The 12912-nt window shown below is 43.1% G+C and overlaps 1 protein-coding gene across 6 annotated transcripts in view; it reads left to right on the top strand.

The window, feature by feature from the left end:
- Positions 1-5484: 5484 nt before the first annotated feature.
- The window catches only part of LOC110526168 (neuron navigator 2), a 134960-nt gene continuing 127532 nt past the window's right edge, over positions 5485-12912 (top strand). For 3 of the 6 annotated variants that reach the window (XM_036980454.1, XM_036980451.1, XM_036980452.1), the window contains exon 1: positions 5486-5812. In XM_036980454.1, the coding sequence (XP_036836349.1) occupies positions 5558-5812 (255 nt within the window). In that variant the 5' untranslated portion in view covers positions 5486-5557. Of the gene's footprint in view, positions 5813-12912 lie in introns of all 6 variants that reach the window. The other 3 variants (XM_036980456.1, XM_036980453.1, XM_036980455.1) reach the window with 2 other exon arrangements.

The following is a 12912-nucleotide window of genomic DNA, read 5'->3' as shown; positions in this document are numbered from 1 at the left end:
TATACCGCCAGGAGAAAGGCGACATCGCCAGCGTAAAGACTCGAGCAAGCTCTCCTTGTCGACAAGCAGGGTCATGGAGAAAGAGGGAAACCATCTCGGCGAGAGGACGTTCACATCCGAGAGAGACTCGGGCATTTCCAACAGGAAGATGTAAGACACGGAATCAGATTTAACAGAATGAATAGTTACCGCGAGCTGTTAAGACTTTGGGTTGCTACGGTTGACATTGCAATAGGTAAAACATATCCCCTATTTTCCCCCAATGCAGAACAAGGGTGAGTAGCCAAAAGCATGTGTTGTTTATGAACACACTAAGTAGCGTCACGTTAATAACATATATATTAGCTGAGGATTAATGACACATTGACAACGGGGCGACAGAAGGGCACATCAAGGTGAGGATTCATGATATGACCGATAGAGTTTTCACTTGTAATTAACCGATGTGTATAAGCGACGAAATAGGCGCCCTTATTATTTTCGGTTCCACCAGGTCTTGTTTGTGACTACGTCACGCATGTTCATATCTGAGCGAGGGGCCCATCCTGCGGACAGGCTCATCCCCCTCAAACCCCAGAGGCAAGAGACAGTCCTCTGACATGGGAGTCCTAAAACCAAAATATTTTCCCACTTTGGTTTACTTTATTATCGTTCTTGATTTTTCGTTCATTTTTAGGTTCATGATAAGCAGGCAGATATGGTGCACAGGGTTTTTTGTTTATATCGATGCATCATGGGGAATTTAAGGTCATCAGTCTCGATGTAAACGGACTGGGGAGTGACATCAAGAGAAGTAAGGTAATAGCAGAGATGAAACGGGAGAGAGTTGACTTACTATTCTGGCAGGAAACTCACTTATCCACACCTGAACACGAGAAACTCAAGAAAATGGGATATAGGAACACTTTTTTTTCTTCTTACAAAATGGGCAGAAGGGGAGTTGCAACCTTGATCCCAAATTCAGTTCGTTTTGAGTTTATGTCAGAAATAACAGACAAGGAGGGTAGATTTATACTTGTTAAATGTAAACTGGATAACAAGGAAGTTACATTATTTAATGTACACGCAACCCCGGGGAGTGACATGGTCTTCTACGGGAAGGCGTTTGATTGAATTGCCACAGAAACCACTGGCACTCTTATCTGTGGAGGGGACTTTAACACAATTCTAAACTCAAAATTGGACAGCACAAATCAAAATAGGAAAATGAGCCTAGTTGCCAAAAAGATCAATAGGATACTGCAGGATCTAGGACTGCTCGGTGTGTGGCGTTGACACCCACAAGACCAAAGGGGAATATACTTTTTACTCAGCCCGCCACACTGAATACTCCAGGTTAGACTACTTTCTTATGTACAGTGCAGATAGAAACAGGCTTAAGGATTGTAGGATCGGGCAGAGCGACTTATCAGATCACAATGGAGTTTACCTAACTCTACACCTTGATAGCAAACCAATAAATACTTCATGGAGACTTAATACAAGCATGCTGAATGATCCAGCATTCAAGGAATCAATAAAGTCAGAATTGAACATCTCTCTGGAGAATAATGATAATGGGGAAGTATCTCCCGCTATATTGTGGGATGCAGCTAAGGCGGCTATTAGAGGGAAGATCATAGCCGCATCATCTCTCAAGAAAAAGATTAAAGCACAGAAACTGCTGAAATTACAGGAAACCTAAGAAACTTAGAACGGTCTCACAGTCAACACAAAGACCCTCTTATATCACGAGAGATTCAAAAGGTAAAACAGGAAATTGACCAGATTTATAGAGAAGAAGTAGAGGAAAAGCTCAGGTTCCTGAAACAACGATGTTATGAAGCAGGCTCAAAGGCAACCCAATTACTAGCATGGAGACTCAGGAAACAACAAGCACAGAATACAATTTTCAAAATAAAAGACCCCAAAACAAAAAAGATCACATGCAAATTAGATGAAATACAGAATGCATTTGAATCATATTACACAAATCTGTACAAGCAACCAGAGAAGGCAGATGCACAGACAATAGAGCACTTTTTGAACTCACTTGATCTCCCCTCAATTGGGACAGAGCAAAATGATTGACTAACTTTAGAAATATCCACCGAAGAAATTAATAAAGCAATATCTCAACAAAAAGTCAACAAGTCTCCAGGCACTGATGGCTTCCCTTCAGAATGGCTCAAGACCTTCAGAGAACAACTAGCACCTCTACTTAAGGCCTGTTTTAACTGGACTCTGAGGGAGGGGGGTCTCCCACCGTCATGGAGAGAGGCCATCATATCAGTAATCACAAAAGAGGGTAAAGATAAGAAAGAATGCAGTTCATATAGACCTATCGCAATTCTTAACACAGATTATAAACTATATGCATCAATAATAGTCAAAAGAATGGAGAACTTAACCCAGAATTGATTGACGGAGATCAAACTGGTTTCATACGAAATAGGCAGACGCAGGACAACGTAAGGAGAACACTACATGTCATGGACCACATTACTCAGAATAAGACAAGTGCAATATCAATCAGCCTAGATGCAGAAAAAGCATTTGATTCAGTGGGATGGGATTACCTATTCCAAGTTATGGAACGATTTGGTTTCAACAAAGAAGTGATACAGTGCATCAAAACACTGTATTCATGTCCGACCGCTAGAATAAAGATAAATGGACATTTGACACAAACGCTAAAATTAGAGCGAGGGGCAAGACAAGGCTGTAATCTTTCACCCACGCTCTTCTCCTTGTACCTCGAACCATTAGCACAGGCAATAAGACAGGACCCAACATTAGAGGGAATAACAATAAGAGGCAGTGAACATAAGATATGCATGTATGCTGATGACGTTCTGTTATTCCTTAAAGACCCAGGCTCAAGTGTACCTAGATTGACGGATGTTTTACAAACATTTGGAACATATTTAGGGTATATGCTTAACGTACACATAACCCAAGCCCTAGTACTGTACAATAGACAAAATCAGTGGATTCATTTCTCTTTTTTAAATGTTTTATTTATTTCACCTTTATTTAACCAGGTAGGCTAGTTGAGAACAAGTTCTCATTTACAACTGCGACCTGGCCAAGATAGCAGTGTGAACAGACAACACAGAGTTACACATGGAGTAAACAATTAACAAGTCAATAACACAGTAGAAAAAAAGAAAAAAAAGAGTCTATATACATTGTGTGCAAAAGGCATGAGGAGGTAGGTGAATAATTACAATTTAGCAGATTAGCACTGGAGTGATAAATGATCAGATGGTCATGTGCAGGAAGATATACTGGTGTGCAAAAAGAGCAGAAAAGTAAATAAATAAAAACAGTATGGGGATGAGGTAGGTAAATAGGGTGGGCTATTTACCGATAGACTATGTACAGCTCTCTGAAGACATGGTTTAGGGTAGTTAAGCAAAATAATTTAGACAGAGAGATCAAACTGCTGAGTTGGCCCGCATACGACCCCAGCTTCATCACTGCAACTCAGGACAGCAGGTTTAAACAATGGACGCAGAAAGGCATCACATCATTCAGTACAATTATAAGGAATGGGAACCTAGATAACTTCCAGGACCTAAGTAAAAAAAACATGGCTTGGATAAACAAGATTTTTACAAGTTCGACACTATTTCTTAAGGGAGATAAAAGTGACTGACCCTCGAGCACCTCCAAAATGAATCCAAGCATTCACTAACACATACAACTTGGGGAGTAACAAAATAAAACTATTTCAAATCTCTACTTGGGTATTCAATCCTCAAAGAAACATTCTACAAACTATATTAAAAAGAAACGGGAGGAGGAACTTAACATTGAAATAACTGATGAAACTTGGTTACTTACATATTAGAGACTCAACAAAGCTCCACCAACTCAAGGTCATGGAGAATTCTGTTGGAAGAATGTTATAGGTTTCTTCATAACACCTAAACTGAAATCAAAACAGACTGGCTCACTACACCCTTGTTGGAGAGAATGCGGTCTATTGAGGGCGGACCACTCTCATATCTTTTGGACTTGCCCCGCAATCGAAACTTACTGGGGAGAAATAAGATCTAACATTGGAAAAATAATGGGATTTGACATAGAACAAACATTCATTTCTTTGTACATGGGTGAAATACCTGATAACTTACACAATAGAGAAAAGTACCTCTTGAAGGTCCTACTGGCAGCCAGTAAAAAGGCTGTCACTAGGAAATGGTTACAAAAAGACCCTCCCACAGTGACACAATGGATAGACAGAGAGGTCAAGAATACTGGGAAAAATGGGTTTCGTACTTGGAAAAGGTTGAATTCAAAGATGTCAATGTAACGAATATGATGATATGATGATGAAGGTATGAAGTGCACTGTAACTGACAGTTCTTTTTTTGTTGTTCTTTTATTTGACTTTATTTGTTCTTTGTGTTCCTACAATAAAAAATAAGTATATATTTTTTTTAAAAGACACGCACACACGCACACACGCTCACACACACACACACACACACACACATGCTCACACGCTCACACACACACACACACACACACACACACACACAAACACTCAGAGCTATTTGCACACACACACACACACACACACCAACTTTGTGTGTGATAATGTGTATCTCAGCAGTTGATCTTAGTCTGCACAGTGTGTATGACTTTACGGAATACATTGCCTGTCTCTACAGTGGCTACAACTCTCCCTCTAGTCCTCTCATCCAACCCTACCAAACTGGAATGAGGGAGGGAGGAGGAAGGGAGAGTGAGAAAGGAAGGAGAGGGAGAGAGCACGCCTAAGGCTGTCATCCAAACATGTCCGTCCTCCACTACCCCTAAGCCACACCTGCTACAGGGCTAATACTGGGGAGGGAGGGATTGAGGGAGTTGGAGGAGGAGGAATAGAGAGAGGGCAGTCAGTGCAGTGCAGTCACAGGCAGAGCGGTCGCCGAAGCGAGTGGTCCTCTGTTGCTGTTCTCTCGTTTTTTCCTCATTTTCCTCATTCCCTTCTTCCTCCTCATTTCCTCGAGGGAGCAAGGTGTTTGTCCATCTCTCATCCAGAGAAGATAATTAACTCAGCTCACCAGGAAGAGACTCCCTCGACGAATACTCACTGCATCTGGGCAAATGGAACACTGCCAACTCCTGCATCAGAGTACAGGGAATTCCCGGTAAGAGACTGGGAATACCGGTAAGAGACTGGGAATACCGGTAAAAAACTGGGAATACCGGTATTCCTAATAGACCGGAGCAGGGATTGCAGCCAGGGAACAGGTGGGATCTTAGGGAGAGAGCTGGACCTGGACTAATGCTCCCACTGTCGGATCGAGATTCAGATCCCTCCTCTTAAAGATTGGAGCGTCAGGATTCAGGAAGACCACACGTACACTTCCCAACACATTGACTGTGTCTTATTATCCCACTCTCGTATTCCAGCTGGTAAGACTGTTTGTTTACTGGGAGGACAGCGTCGGCTTAACTGCTTGAGTGTGGTCGGACAGTACTGTGTGTGTGTGTGTGTGTGTGTGTGTGTGTGTGTGTGTGTGTGTGTGTGTGTGTCTGAAACTATTCGGTACCCCAGAGGAAGATGCCCGCCATTCTGCTGGCCTCTAAGATGAAGTCGGGACTGCCCAAACCCAAGCCGGTGCACAGCGCTCTGCCCATTCCACAGGTGCCCTCGCGCCCCCTCACCCTGCCCCTACCTCTGCCCATGCCCCTCAAGCCCTCCTACAGACACATTCCCACAGTGGGCCCCCAGGGGGGCTCGGGACACAACCAGGGAGTCTGGGGAGCCCCCAAAACCAAGAGTGCTCCAGCGACAGACGGTGGAATTGACATGCAGGTTAGAGAGAAACACACTGCTCCATCGTTCTCGTCTTCTGTCGCTCTATTTTCTCTGTCCCTCTGTCTCCGTCACTCTGTCTTTCCCCTCTTTCTCTCTATCGGTGGATCGCCATCTCTCGCTCTCACTCCCTTTATCCACACCTCTTTCTCTCACTCTCTCTATTCTACACCGGTGTGTGTGTTTGTGCTGCTGTTTTTACTGTAGCTAGGTGGTTCTGCATTGATTTGTTACCCCTTCAGGGAAGTGATGTGATTCCTTGAATGCATGCCCTTGAATGTAAAAGTGTCTTAGCATGGACTTTGCCAGTGTCCAGGCAGGCTAGCAGGCAAACTGACTATCAGGACCAGCAGGGTGGATGTTTTGGTTTGTTTGCGAGTTATTGGTCTGCTTAGCAACCCTGCAGAAATGCCTCCACGGAGAGAGCGATCGTTTGAATGCCATGTAAGGGCGGGTGGGGGGTGGGGGGTGGGGGATGGGGGGGGCGCAAGTGTGTGTGTGTTGTGTTTGAGTTTGAGCAAGTGCTTGGCAACGTGTCCGTACCAAAACCTGACTTGGAGCGACTTTAAAAAAATAAAAAAAAATTAAAGAACAGAAACAATTTAATAACACACTGGCCACAAGTCATCCCTGTGTTATTACATGTAGCTTACTGATAGTGTGATTTATTAAGGCAGCTCATCACGTTTTCCTGTGTGACCCAGTTTCTCTTTCTCTCTCTCTCTGTGTGTGTTAGCTCAGTCTAACAGAGAGAGACAGCCATGCCACCGCTGTGACTATAGGCCATGGATCACTACACACAGGCTGTGTTTATAGTATACATGTGTCTATGTGTGTTCGTCGAGTCTCCAAAAAGCAAGACCTCTCTATCCAGTCCTGTCAGAGGATGCTCTGTGGTGGCCCAATCCCTATGAGACTTGTAGGCTTTGCCTCTGTACCAGAATACAGTAGTTAATCTACCTTGGCCAACCATGGTTCCCTTCACTACAGCCTAATTACACAGAATCATTGCCTGGGAACCACCATGCTTCCCTCACCCTCATCCATTTTTTTCTCCCTGTTCCTCTCTCCCCCGTCTTACTCTCCTCTCCTAGGAGTGCAGAGGCAAGAGAGTTGGGAGGAGAACATTTATGTTTGGTCCAGAGATGACACAATTCTCCATGGCTGCTCTGGGTTGACACAGTTCTCCATGGCTGCATGGGGTCTGGCCCTGGCCTCTTTCTGCTCTCTCTATCCTCTCCTGGGTGAATCCTATCACAGTCTCTGGCCAGAAACAAACAGGGTGATAAGGAGGGAATTAGATGATCATCTCTAGAGGGTTCTGATTGCTGTGGGGCTTCCATTCTAATAATTGTCTTTCTCTCTCTCTCTCTCTCTCTCTCTCTCTCTCTCTCTCTCTCTCCCTCTCTCTCTGTTTGTCTCCGACTCTTTTGCGCCCTTTCTCCTTCAGTTTTCTAGGATTAATATAGAGTTGCAAGAAAAAGTTTGTGAACCCTTTGGAATTACCTGGATTTCCTGGATTTCTGCATTGATGGTTGAGGTCGACCAATTAATCGTAATGGCCGTAATGGCCGATATAATCGGAATGGCCGATTAATTAGGGCCGATTTCAAGTCTTCATTACAATCGGTAATCGGCATTTTTGGACACCGATCATGGCCGATTACATTGCACTCCACGAGGAGACTGCGTGGCAGGCTGACTACCTGTTACGCGAGTGCAGCAAGGAGCTAAGGAAAGGTGCTAGCTAGCATTAAACATATCTTATAAAAAGCAATCAATCTTAACATAATCACTAGTTAACTACACATGGTTGATGATATCACGAGTTTATCTAGCTTGTCCTGCGTTGCATATAATCGATGCGGTGCCTGTTAATTTATCATTGAATCATAGCCTACTTCGCCAAACGGGTGCTCTTGGGGCTAGGGGGCAGAATCTTCACTTTTGGATAAATAGCGTGCCCAATAGCGCTGGTTTGTTTTAATTCCTGTATTGAACACAGATTGCCCCGTCTACAATTTGATCGATTATTAACGTTTAAAAATACCTAAAGTTGTATTACAAAAGTAGTTTGAAATATTTTGGCAAAGTTTATAGGCAACTTTTGAAATATTTCGTAGTGACGTTGCGTTTTTTGTAAGATGTTTTTTTCTTGATCAAACATGCTTTATAAATGGACATTTTGGATATATATGGACGGAATTAATCGAACAAAAGGACCAATTGTGATGTTTATGGGACATATTGGAGTGCCAACAAAAGAAGCTTGTCAAAGGTAATGCATGTTTTATATTTTATTTCAGTGTTTTGTGTAGCGCCTGCAGGGTTGAAATATGCCAAGCCCTTTGTTTACTGCTGGTGCTATCATCAGATAATAGCTTCTTATGCTTTCACCGAAAAGCCATTTTAAAATCTGATATGTTGGCTGGATTCACAACGAGTGTAGCTTTAATTGAGTATCTTACATGTGTGATTTAATGAAAGTTTGAATTTTATAGTATTTTATTTGAATCTGGCGCTCTGCATTTTCCCTGGCAATTGGCCAGTTGAGACATTTGCGTCCCCCCTATCCCTAACTAGTTTTAACAAGCGCATTCGCGAAAAAAGCACTGTCGTTGCACCAATGTGTACCTAACCATAAACATCAATGCCTTTCTTAAAATCAATACACAAGTATATATTTTTAAACCTGTCTATTTATTTCATATTGTCTGCTAACATGAATTTCTTTTAACTAGGGAAATTGTGTCACTTATCTTGCATTCTGTGCAACAGAGTCAGGGTATATGCAGCAGTTTGGGCCGCCTGACTCGTTGTGAACTGTGTGAAGGCTATTTCTTCCTAACAAACAGCCAAGTTCGCCAACGGGGGATGATGTAACAAAAGCGCATTTGTGAATAAAGCACAATTGTTGCACGAATGTACCTAACCATAAACATCAATGCCTTTCTTAAAATCAATAAACAGAAGTATATTTGATTAAACCTGCATATTTAGTTAAAAGAAATCCAGGTTAGCAGGCAATATTAAACTAGGGAAATTGTGTCACTTCTCTTGCGTTCATTGCATGCTTGTTGCAAACAAATTTGCCAGAATGTTACGTAATTATGACATAACATTGAAGGTTGTGCAATGTAACAGAAATATTTAGACTTATGGATGCCACCCGTTAGATAAAATACGGAACGGTTCCGTATTTCACTGAAAGAATAAACGTTTTGTTTTCAAAATGATAGTTTCCGGATTTGAACATATTAATGACCTAAAGGCTCGTATTTCTGCGTGTTATTATGTTATAATTAAGTCTATGGTTTGATAGAGCAGTCTGACTGAGCAGTGGTAGGGCGCAGCAGGCTCGTAAGCATTCATTCAAACAGCACTTTCATGCATTTGCCAGCAGCTCTTCGCTGTGCTTAAAGCATTGAGCTGTTTATGCCTTCAAGTCTATCAACTCCCGAGCTAGTTAGCGGGGTGCGCGCTAATAGCGTTTCAATCGGTGACTTCACTTACTCTGAGACCTTGAAGTAGTTGTTCCCCTTGAGCTGCAAGGGGCGACTGCTTTTGTGGAGCGATGGGTAACGATGCTTCGAGGGTAGCTGTCATCGATGTGTTCCTGGTTCGAGCCCAGATAGGGGCGAGGAGAGGGACGGAAGCTATTCTGTTACACTGGCAATACTAAAGTGCCTATAAGAACATCCAATAGTCAAAGGTATATGAAATACAAATGGTATAGAGAGAAATAATCCTATAATTCCTATAATAACTACAACCTAAAACTTCTTATTGAAGACTCATGTTAAAAGGAACCACCAGCTTTCATATGTTCTTATGTTCTGACCAAGGAACCTAAATGTTCGCTTTCTTACATGGCACATATTGCACTTTTACTTTCTTCTCCAACACTTTGTTTTTGCATTATTTAAACCAAATTGAACATGTTTCATTATTTATTTGAGGCTAGATTGATTTTATTGGTGTATTATATTAAGTTAAACTAAACTACACTGTTCATTCAGTGTTGCTGTAATTGTCATTATTACAAATATATAAATAAATAATAGACAAACACAACCTGAGTAAACTAATAACACACAAACAGTTGCACTTTTCACATTTTTATTGAAGACACTGAGTAATCATTCACAGTGGAGGCTGGAAAAAGTAAGTGAACCCTTGAATTTAGAAACTTGTAGATTCTCCTTTAGAAGCAACAACCTCCACCAAACGTTTCCTGTAGCTCCTTATAAGACTTGTGCAATGGCGAGGAGGAATTTTGTTTCAGTTCATCAATGTTTCTGGGTTGTCTTGATTGCACAGCCCTCTTCAGGTCATGCCACAGCATCTCAACTGGGTTAAGGTCCGGACTCTGACTTGGCCATTCCAAAGCACGAATCTTCTTCCTTTTCAGCCATTCATTAGTTGATTTACTTGTGTACTTTGGGTCATTGTCGCACTTGTTGCATCACCCAACCTCTCTTAAGCTTGAGGTCACGGACTGCTGCCCTGACATTCTCCTATAAAATGTCTTGATACACTTTTTAACTCATTGTTCCCTCAATGATTACAAGACCTACAGGCCCTGAGTCAGCAAAGCAGGCCCAAACCAAGATGCCCCCCTCCACCATGCTTCACAGTTGGGATGAGGTTTTGGTGTTGGTGTGCAGTGCCCTTTTTCCTCCACACATAGCGTTGTGCATTTCTCCAAAAAAATGCAACTTTTGTCTCATCTGTCCACAGCACATTTTCCCAGAAGCGTTGTGGAACATCCAGGTGGTCTTGGGAAAAACCTGAGACGTGCCGCATTGTTTTTTTTTTAGACAGCAGCTGTTTCCTTCGCGGTGTCCTTCCATGAACGCCATTGTTGATCAGTGTTTTTTCCCCGATAGTGGACACATGAACACAGACTTTCGTTGTTTGTAGAGTTTTCTGCAGGTCTTTTGCTTTTAGCCTTGGGTTCCTTTCTCACCTCTTCCAGGATTGCCCTTTGTGTTCTTGGGGTGATCTTCGCAGGACGCCCACTCCCAGGTAGAGTAGCGACGGTCCTGAATCTTCTCCATTTGTAGATAATTTGTCTCACCGTGGATTGGTGAACACCGAAGGTCATTAGCAATGCTTTTGTAACCCTTTTCCAGCTTCGTGCGTCTCCATAACGCGTCTTCTAAGGTCCTGTGAAAGTTGGTGGGATCGAGGCACGGTTCACAAATCTTTCTGGAGAAGAACAGATGTGTCAGTAACCAGGCTTTGTGTGCCTTTATTTAAAGGGCAGGGAACCTGTGCAACCCACACCTCCAATCTCATCTCCTTAATTGAAACACCTGACTCCAAATAGCTTTTGGCAAAGTCGTTATCGAAGAGGTTCACTTACTTTTTCCAGCCTGCGCTGTGAATGATTACTCAGTGTCTTCAATAGAAATGTGAAAAACACAACTGTTTGTGTGTTATTCGTTTAGTCAGATTGTGTTTGTCTATTATTGTGATTTTAGATGAAGATCAGACCACAGTTTTATGAGTAATCAATGCAGAAATCCAGGTAATTCCACAGGGTTCACACACTTTGTCTTGCAACTGTATATTAATCCAGTGTAATGCAATATATATACAGAAGTATGTGAACACCCCTTCAAATTAATTGCTGACAGGTGTATAAAAGCGAGCACACAGCCATGCAATCTCCATAGACAAAAATTGGCAGTAGAATGGCCCTACTGAAGAGCTCAGTGACTTTCAACGTGGCACCGTCATAGGATGCCACCTTTCCAACAAGTCAGTTCAAAACATTTCTGCCCTGCTAGAGCTTCCCTGGTCAACTGTAAGTGCTGTTACTGTGAAGTAGAAACACCTAGGAGCAACAACAGCTCTCTTGTGAAGTGGTAGGCCACACAAGCTCACAGAACAGGACCGCCGAGTGGTGAAGTGCGTAGCACATAAAACTTGCCTTTCCTCGTTTGCAACGCTCACTTCGGAGATCCAAACTGCCTCTGGGAGCAATGTCAGCACAAGAACTGTTCGTCGGGAACTTCATGAAATGGGTTTCCATGCCCAGGCAGCCGTACACAAGTCTAAGATCAACATGCACAATGCCAAACGAAGTGGTGTAAAGTTTGCCGCCACTGGACTCTGGAGCAGTGGAAACGTGTTCTCTGGAGTGAAGAATCACGCTTCACCATCTGGCAGTCCAACGGACAAATCTAGGTTTGGCGGATGCCAGGAGAACGCTACCTGCCCCAATGCATAGTGCCAACTGTAAAGTTTGGTGGAGGAGGAATAATGGTCTGGGTCTGTTTTTCATGGTTCAGGCTAGGCCCCTTAGTTCCAGTGAAGGGAAGTCTTAACGGTACAACATACAATGACATTCTAGATGTCGATTCTGTGCTTCCAAATATGTGGCAACAGTTTGGGGAAGGCCCTTTCCTGTTTCAGCATGACAATGCTCCCGTGCACAAAGCTAGGTCCATACAGAAATGGTTTGTCAAGATCGGTGTGGAAGAACATAACTGGCCTGCACAAAGCCCTGACCTCAACCCCATCAAACACCTTTTGGATGAATTGGAACGCCAACTGCGAGCCAGGCCTAACATCAGTGCCCAACCTCACTAATGCTCTTGTGGCTGAATGGAAGCAAGCAATGTCCCAACATCTAGTGGAAAGCCTTCCCTGAAGAGTGGAGGCTGTTATAGCAGCAAAGGGAGGACCAACTCCATATTATTTGGAATTAGATTTTCGACGAGCAGGTATACACATACATTTCAAACAAAAACGAATTGTTCCTGTGTCGTATCGGAGCCCATGTATCTAGATACGGATCAAATCATTTTGAAAGGGAAATATGCACATTCCTAGTCTTTATGGGAGAGGGAAATCACCTTCCCAGTCACATCACTTGGCCCACTGACATTGAGGGATGAGCAGTACACACGCAGCCTCTACTGGCCTCTAGTGGTGAGCATACTGCATCTCCTCTCCCTTTTGTACTCAGCAGTGAAGACAGCCAGACTGGCACAATTGCCATGCAGGCAGGAAGGAGTTAGTCAAGGCCATCAATGGTGTGTGTGTGTGTGTGTGTGTGTGTGCGTGTGTGTGTGTGTGTGTGTGTGTGT

Source organism: Oncorhynchus mykiss, chromosome 6 (genome assembly GCF_013265735.2).
Source record: "Oncorhynchus mykiss isolate Arlee chromosome 6, USDA_OmykA_1.1, whole genome shotgun sequence".
NCBI lineage: Eukaryota > Metazoa > Chordata > Actinopteri > Salmoniformes > Salmonidae > Oncorhynchus > Oncorhynchus mykiss.
The sequence above is the reverse complement of the archived record's forward strand: the minus strand, read 5'-3'. Positions and strand labels throughout refer to the sequence as shown.